General features: G+C 38.4%; 1 protein-coding gene across 1 annotated transcript; it reads left to right on the forward strand.

The window, feature by feature from the left end:
• Positions 1-1,769: 1,769 nt before the first annotated feature.
• On the forward strand, positions 1,770-3,412 carry IL17A (interleukin 17A; the record flags this gene model as incomplete). The annotated part of the gene is given in 2 exon segments (XM_040983009.1): positions 1,770-1,999; positions 3,175-3,412. Coding segments are annotated over 2 exon segments (468 nt in total), but the record flags the coding sequence as incomplete, so codon positions are not given.
• Between the last annotated feature and the right edge of the window lie 5,872 nt (positions 3,413-9,284).

Raw genomic sequence — 9,284 nt, forward strand, 5'->3', positions numbered from 1 at the left:
TTCAAAATTTTTTACACCAAAACAAATTTATCTTTAATTCCATTTCCCAAAATCATTTTGAAGTTCCCTCATAACATATGTTCATCAATAGGTATTAACCCGTAGCTAAGCATCTTTCCTCAAGTAGTAATACCTTCATGAATAAAGAGAAGATGTAAAAAAGAGAGAAGATGTAGTCTTAAGAAGCATTTACTTCTACTCTCCCATTTTCCTTCTAAAGAAGATTCGAAAAGACTTCAAAGTATTCATGAAAAAAAAGAATTGCAAGTATGAGTTTTTGATGCAAAAGAAATTTCTGAAATGTAGTTTTTTTGTATATGTATTTTCCAAGTATTATGGAATAAAATTTGCAGCAAAAATTTTTTGCATCCAAATAAACTCATACTTTTAGTTTATTTTTCCGTGAACGTTTTGATGTGTGACAGGATTGCCTGTCACAAAGGGGAGGTTCTTCTCTGACCTCAATCAAGGATGGAACTTTTAACTAAAATGGTGTTACTCCTGAACCCGCTCTGACACACCAACGTAACTGACCACAGAAGGAGTGAAGACCTATAAAAAGAGAATGGAGTGCCACACTTTGTCCATCTCACAACAGATACAAGCTCATCTAGCCCCAGCTGATCAAGGGAAGCAAAAATGTCTCTCAAGAGGATTTCATCTCTGGTGAGTCTGCACCAATATTACATGGGCTCATTACTTTAGACCAGACAGTATTTATGTACTGGACTTGCATGTTGCAATCTTGCTAAGGAGATCCAGGATAGGAAATGAAATCTGGTAGATACTTCAGTCATTGTGCAGCATTTTTAAGAACTGATGCATATCAGTTTGAAAGATGAGATTAAAACTGAAAGATAGCTATATTGAGGCTAAACCACATAAAAAGCATCACGTGATATGCAGTAAGAAAAAAAAATGTTTCTTGAAAATCTGGTTTTCTGAGTACCAAGGATGTAATATAATTATTTTATGGCATCTTTAATCTGTAATAAAGGAAGTCACTGTCCTTAAGGAGTTGAAAGCCAAGGCAGCAACCATCATTTCCGTTATCTTATTCCATAACTTGGTACATCAAAACTACTATAGTTAAATGTGTACATTTATATATATATGTGTGTGTGTGTACGCATATATATAGCCATAATTTAAAATAATAAGCTTTATACTTTTAATTATTTAACTTAAAATCTCTTTGTTGAAATCTGATTATGTTACAAAATTCATGGTAAATTTTAAATAACCAGAAAGTATACCTAAGAAAATGTAAGTTGGGTCCACTTTATAGTTGGGTGTTTGCTGAGTATACCGCCATCATTTCTAACATGAATACTGTGAGAACATCTGGATCTTCTACAGCCATCTGTTCCAAGATGCACTTCACACAGACTCCCCAGAACACTGAGCATGAGAACATGCAGAAGGACATTTCCCTTAGAAATCTGAGGTCATTATTTTCCCACAGACCTGTCAGTGATGAATGTGCTAACAATCTTACAACATAGCATGACTTGAAGTTTTTATTTACTGGCATCCAATGTATGATGTGTCCTTCCTAGGACAAAGGAAGAACATCGAAAACTGCTTGGGAAAAATAAATAGCAGAACTCCATAATCCTATCATTGTTTCTGGTCAGATAACCTATGTTTTATTTATATAATCTAAAAACTTGTTACAGATTGACCAACAGATGTATATGTCCTACGATTAACAATATAATCATGATCAAAATTAAACTGTCAAATAAAACCACACACTAATCTTGTCTCCTGCCTCTCTCTCCTTTTCTATTTAGCTGCAGTTGCTGCTACTGCTGCTATGTTTGATGGCCACAGTGAAGGTTGGCGTAGCAATGCCACAAAACCCAGGATGTCCAAATGTTGAAGACAATAGCTTCCCCCAGAATGTGAATGTCAACCTGAGCATCCTTAACCAGAGCAGAAATTCCAGAAAGTCCTCAGACTACTACAACCGATCTACCTCACCTTGGAATCTTCAGTACGTAAGGGTCCCAGAAAAACCTGTATACTCTTGTACATCTGAATGCCATTTACCTCATTTTGAGGGTGATCTTATTTCATGGAGACTCATCAGGCAAGGGATATTGTGCAGAGCAAGGATTCTCAAACTTTCATTCTACAGATTTAACAGAGCACAGAACACCTCTTTCCCCATTGGAACACCTGTCCTGCTAGATATCATTGTGACTAACACAAAAATTGCATCCCAACTAATGATAGTCATTATTCTAGGATTTATGAGATCCCAAGACTACAGTTGATTTATACCAAAACATGTTTAGAAGGGCTTATTATAAGGGATTAAATCTTGAATTATATCAGAACTACTATTCATTTTCTGAAAATTAGTGACCCAGGAATTTTGTGTCTTGCTTTGATAACATTTAAAAAAAATACAGTTAGAATCCTAGTGGAAGAAGTATTATGTTGGGGGTGCTCCTGCTTCCTGAGTTAGATCTTAGTATGTAATTCCAGCACACTTAATACCAGCAGTGTATCTAGTATACTATTTACACCCCATATGAGATATACTCTGATTATTTAATTTTATGAAATAAGTATCACTTCTATGATATTTACAATTCCCTTCAAAGAATTTTGTCTCCTCCCTGCAGTGCTAAAAATAGTTAAATCAAATAAAAAGTTAAAGCAAATTATTCATAGAAACAAGAGAGAAGAAAGAAGGTTGTGAAGGTTGTGGACTTGAGCACTTTTTTTCCAGACATGAACACCAGGGTTAGGTTCTGTCCCTTGACAAAATTTTGATGCACTCTCTCTTTCAAAAATTGATTTTATCTAAACAGATAAATAGCTATCTTGTTCCCAAATGATTCTAATCTATTCTATCCTCAGTCTGTCTGTCTCTCTCTCTCTCTCTCTCAGATGTACCCAAAAAATTAACCTTTGTGTCAGGTTCATGGCCTCTCCATACCCTATCTCTTATTTTGCTCATTCTTCCAAGAAACTAAAAACAAGAAAGACTGTAACACTTTTGTGTTTGAAAAACCCACGTTTTCACTCAAAGTTCTTCAGACTAGCATCACCTAAAGATTTTTGTGATGCTATAAATGTATCCCCCTTCACTTATTCTTATTAAATATCCTTCTTCAGTATGGAGAATTTACTTTCCTCTTGTGTTTGTCTCCCCTGCAGCCCCAATGAGGATCCTGAGAGATACCCCCGTGTGATCTGGGAGGCCAAGTGCCGCCACTTGGGCTGTGTCAATGCTGAGGGAAAGGTGGACCCACATATGAACTCCGTCCTCATCCAACAAGAGATCCTGGTCCTACGAAGGGAGTCCCAGCACTGTCCCAACTCCTTCCGGCTGGAGAAGATGCTGGTGGCTGTTGGATGTACCTGCGTCACCCCCATGGTTCGCCAAATTGCCTAAGATCTTGGAGCCAGACCCAAAACTGCCTGTAGCAGTTACACTTTCAAGATGCTCAGGAACTTTCATTCTTCAAAAAACCCAGTCCCACTGTTAACCAAATTCACGAGGTTCTTAAAACTGTTCATCCAATTGAATTCCACAGGCAGCACTTCAGTTCTGAAATGGGATATGAATTATTTTCCCTCTCCCTCGAAAGGAAGGTACAGACTATATACCAATTTGTTTCTTATTTGCTTTGTAAGGGTTTCGGTTATTTATGTATTTAATGCGTCTTGAGATAACTTTGGGTCTTGAAATTTTGTGTTATGAATTGCTTCCCTTACTTTGCACTCCTTTTTTAAACAGATGAGATTAAAGACTTGAAATTTTATTATTTAAAAGATAAAACATATTTATATGAGCTATTTATATATCTATTTATGTTTCTTCAGTCTTTGAAGAAAGATGAAAGAGTAGTTATCAGGCCTGATATTTATGAATGTCTGTTCAGAAATCCTAGATAGAATTAAATGACTACTCCATACAGACGGCCTTCTCTTCTTTATCTGTTGAAAGTGTATGACATGGCTAAGCACATCAAACTTACTTTCGTGTTTATTAACTTAAATTTTATAAATCACTGAGGTTTCACAAAAGAGTGGCCTAGTCTCTCTATTCTGCTGAATTTTTTAAATAAAATCACTCTGTAAAAATAAATTGTGTGAAGCAATTTATTTCCTTATTCTTTTATGAGAAAAGCAGTAAAGGTGGGCACTTGACACATGAGTTAAGACACAGCTTGAAACATTCACATCCTATATCAGAGTCCCTGGATTTGAGTCCTACCTATGCTTCCAATCCAACTGGGAGGCAATAGCTAGGTCTCCGATAGATCCCTATACCTGTGTAGGATACCTGGAATGAGTTCTAGGCTCAAGGTTTTGGCTTGGTTCAGTCCTGAATGTTGTGAACATTCAGAGAGTGAACCAGCAGATGCAAGATTGCAAAATCTCCAGATCTCTTTAATTCGCTTTCTCTCTCTAATTAAAATAAGTAAACAAATGCTCTACTTTTAAAATTGTTATTTTAAAAATAATAACAGTGAATTAGGAGGATTAAGATGTTAGTTAAGATGCTTGTGCACTGCATCACAGTGTCTGGATTTTATGCTTAGCTCCATTCTTGGCTGCAGACCCTACGAGACACTTGTGGTGAAGTTTAGGGTGCAGTGGTGATCAACTATAGGATCTATCTCTTGCTGAGGCCACGAGAACCTGCATTCTGCCTGATTCAGTGAACCTGTGCAAACGGAAAGAACCCATGGCAAAACAAATATGAAGCTGAAACAAATTCAACCCAAGGAGAATAAAAGCTGAATCATATTCAATTATAGACTAGTGTCAAATTGCAAGTCACAACCATTTCCATCCTTGGGGCCCTGTGTGCTGCCTCCCCCTATTTTTGGAGGTTTCTAGAAACTCATCCTTGTCTCCTTCATACTCCTACTTTCTCTGGGCCCACCCAGAGGTCTGAGACTTTTCTGAACTCCTTTTACCTTCCCAAATTCAGAAATTAACTTCTCCAGCCTCCTCTCCTCAGTGTTATGTTATGATCCTATATCTTGATTTCCATAGCCTTTTTTTTTAAATCGTCCTATCACAAGAAATCTATTGGAAGCTATATATACTGCCGAATTCTCCATGTACATCTGGGTATGCCATCCACTGCTCCAGCTAGGACACTGAAGAGGCCCCAGTTCTGACACATGCACTTGACGGTCTGACCGCATATCCCACGATTCTCCCCATGATTGGAGTTCCGAGTCCAGCAGTTCAGTCAGAGGTGTCCCCAAAAAAATTTTCTGTGAAGTGATCCCAGACTTGACTTTTGTGTGTACTCGCCAGTATGGGGCCCAGTTCTGTCCACTCCCCCCACACACACACACACATCTGCCAATGCACAAAGTGGTAGTTGTAATTGCTGGGTCAGTCCAGCTCTGTATCTTACATAATCCAATGAATTGAATTACGGCCCAGTCCACTCTGCCCACAACACACTTGGACTTCACATACTCCAGCAGGAGCTGCAACCTAGTTGGAGTGACCCCAATAATCCTCACCAGGCCCATCCTCAGCCCTGGTTTTTGTGCTTGCCAGTATGTGCAGCATACTCGTCGAGTCTGTCCCACATTTCATTTGACTTTCATAAATATCAATGGATGCTGGAGCCTAGTTCAACCGAACTGACTCCACTATCCAGCCCATATTCAGGCAAGCAGGTGTCACTGCCTATCTAGCCAGGCCAGCCCCTAGACCTGGTTCTTATTCTCACCAGTGGCAGTTACAAACCATCAGAGAGGTGCCCACAGTTTCCCTAACAGGCCCTCTCTCAGCCCCAGGTCTTATTCTTTCCAGGTGTTTCTGCATCCTAGGTTGACAGGATCTGCCCCTAGTTCCAGTATTTGCCAGCTGATGGTGCAGCAAAGCCCAATCAGCCTGTACTTTCTCTGGCTCAGCAAGCACCAGTGGGTAACATCAATTAGCCCAGCCTGGCTCTGTTCCTAACCCATTTCACTGCAGGCCAACAGGTGTTGAAGTTATGATCAAATGCACTATAAATGTAAAATATGTAGTATATTTCAAAGCCTTAACATCTTTAAATATAAAAACTTTATTATTTTTTATGTTGATGAATGTTCAATGATGTGTTTGATGGAATAAATTAATTATATTAAAATTGTTAAAATTCACCTTCTTATTTTTACTTTTTAAAAATGTCACTAAAAATTTAAGTCACAATGTGGTGAACATTGAATTTCTACTAAATATGCAATGATCAAACAAAAAGACAAAGTTGAAAACTATGTGTACAATAGTTTAAGGGTCTTTGGCCAGAACTTGGTCATACAGTTGCAAATTAATGCAACTGGAAATAACAAAGTTCAGAAAGAGGAAAATGAAATATTGTTACCTTTGCCACATACATAAGATGGATGAGGTTCTCACAGGGCATTCCTACAACTACAAAATTTCAAAGAGCAAAGTTGATACACAACCACATTCCACTGGAAAGAAGTCTAGGTTGCAAATGAGAATAATATTATTTTAGGAATAGCCTTGATCTATACATTTTTTTTAAAGATTTGTTTATTTTTATTGCAAAATCAGATACACACAGAGGAGAAAAGAGAGAGGAAGATCTTCTGTCTGAGGATTCATTCCCCAAGTGACCACAACTGCTGGAGCTGAGCCCACCCAAAGCCAGGAGCCAGGAGCCAGGAGCTTCCTCCTCCGGGTCTCCCACATGGGTGCAGGGTCCCAAGGCTTTGGGCTGTCCTCCACTGCTTTCCCAGGCCACAAGTGGGGAGCTGGATGGAAAGTGGTACTTCTGGGATTAGAATCAGCGCCCATACGGGATCCCAGCACATTCAAGGCAAGGACTTTAGCCGCTAAGCCACCATGCCAGATCTGATCTTTCCATATTTTTAAATAAATTTCACAAGCAGCATTTTAACACACTCCAAAATAAATAACTTATGACATATATCACTCAAATTGTAGCACATATGGTTCCTGTAATCATGCAAGATTCTGTTCCATCACACATACCCACTCTGATTTCAAGAATACTCTCTATAATATGCAACATCTGACCACATTAGTCCTCAGCAACTTCCCCATGCCTCAAAGATAAAAGGCCACCTATTTTGCAGAAAAGGTCACTCCATAGTGTGTCAGAGCACATCTCTCACAGCTCTCCAATCCACCTTTCTCCTCCCCACCACAGTACTCACTGACATGCTGATCTCATTCCCATATCTAGGATTTTGCTTAGGAATATCTGTCCTGGTCTGTTTATTTTCATCACCATTAAACTCATGTAAATACTTAACCATTGAAAAAACCAGATCAAGTAAAAATCTCTGGAGATGGAGTTTGAATACTATTCCTCACCAGATCCCAGGTGAATCTGATGCATCATCTCTGATAACCACATACCTATCAGTGTTTGGTCCTCCCCATTAGGGAGATGCTCCCTCCCCATGCAAGTAAAGGCTGACAGAAACTTAACAAGGATGATTATCAACTGGCCATAGTTACAAAAGTTAGGAGCAGAAATAAATATGCAAACAACAGAAAGGTGAACTAATAAACATGAACATACAATACAGTTAAAACAGAAGGGAAGATCCTTAGTTTAAGAAAAATTATGTTTAAAGTGAGTGTGAAAACAACCTTTAAACAAAATCAATTATGAGATCATATCTAAATACATTTGATTTTTTGAGTTTCTTAAACAAACTTTCTATTTATTTATTTTTATTTTAAAAATAAAGAGAGAGATCAATCTTTCATCTGCTGCTTCATTCAGCAATGTTCACAATAGCCAAGGCCAGACCAGAATGAAACCAAGAGCCCAGAACTGTATCTGGACCTCCCATATAAGTGGCAGGGTCCCAAGTACTAGAGCCATCACCTGCTAGCTCACAGTGTGTGTGTTAACAGAAAGCTGGATCACAAGACAACAAGCCATAACCTAAATCAGAAACTTAGATATGGGATTCAGACTTCCCAAGCAGCTTCTTTACATTGTACCTCCTCCACAAATACCCACCTCCAATTTTTTTGTTTATACAATAAAGCATAAGACTCATATGCAAGCATAATAAACCCAATATCAAACCAAAATCGCACTGACATCAGACTTCTCTACATCTTGCAATGGAGTAATGGATGGAACGAAGTCTCAAAGAGCCAATGAGGGGAAAGTACAGGTTGTACTACATCTGCGAAGACAAGTTTGCTTTGACACCAATTTGCAACCTTTGGTTGAGTTGTATAGTTTTGTAACCTTTGGTTGAGTTGTATAGTCAGGAGTGGTGGGTGTCTCAGTATGCAATAGGTTTGCCAATATGGGGGAGAGTATATTACACCAAAACAAAAATTTAAGTGACCACACAGATTCTAAATGCTGAGGAAAATTCCACTTTCAAGTCTCTTGACTCTTAGTTTCCAAAACTCAAGCAGCAAGACCTTCACATTCTGGAAAATAGGGAAGAATCAAGGTATCAGCCCACCCCCAAAGAACAAGCCTAATGATAATCAGAGGTGATTCCCTCCTAATACCCTCCCCCCAGATCACCCCCTGGTGAAAGCAGAGTCCACAAATTCACCCACACTGAGTTCCCATTCAGACCTCATATTTCTTTTGAGCAGGTATCTTACAGGAAGACAAACTACAAAGTAAACAGAAAAAGAACATTAGGAGGAAAAAATATGCAAAAAAAATATATCATTAGACAAATATAATTTGTGAAATCATGATCCATAAAGCCAAAACAGGATTAAACTATATATATATATAAAGTGACTCCCAGCTGTAGTCACTATGTAATTTGCCTTGTCCCTATGCAAGTGTTATATACTGCTGGGAGAAAACCAACTGATAGTTGGTGGACATTCTGGGCCTGCTTAATACTAAAGTTTGTTAACTATACCAGTGTGCCAGCAGAGTTGTCTGTTTTGTTGTTGTTGTTGCTGTTTGGGGGTTTTGTGTGTGTGTACATTTTTTGTTTTTTTGTTTTGTTTTTAAGACATGTTGGGGGGATGGGGAGAAACAACCTACATGGGTTACCCATGTTGTAGGTGGCAGATTTACCCATTATGCCACAATACTAGCAGCCCTCCTTTTCTTTAAAAAAAAATACGTATTTATTTGAAAAAAGAAAGAGAGAGACACATACCTTTTCTTTTCTGTAACTTTTAAAAAATATTATTTTATTTTGATAATCTTTACATAGTTGATTAGGGCACAAAGGGTCAAGGGCTACAGGAAAGTGGGTAAGACCATTGTTTCCACATTATTTTTTTTTCTAGATCTGGGGTAAGAGGGG

Source organism: Ochotona curzoniae, unplaced genomic scaffold (assembly GCF_017591425.1).
Source record: "Ochotona curzoniae isolate NIBS_2020 unplaced genomic scaffold, NIBS_Ocur_1.0 contig_3819, whole genome shotgun sequence".
Lineage (NCBI taxonomy): Eukaryota > Metazoa > Chordata > Mammalia > Lagomorpha > Ochotonidae > Ochotona > Ochotona curzoniae.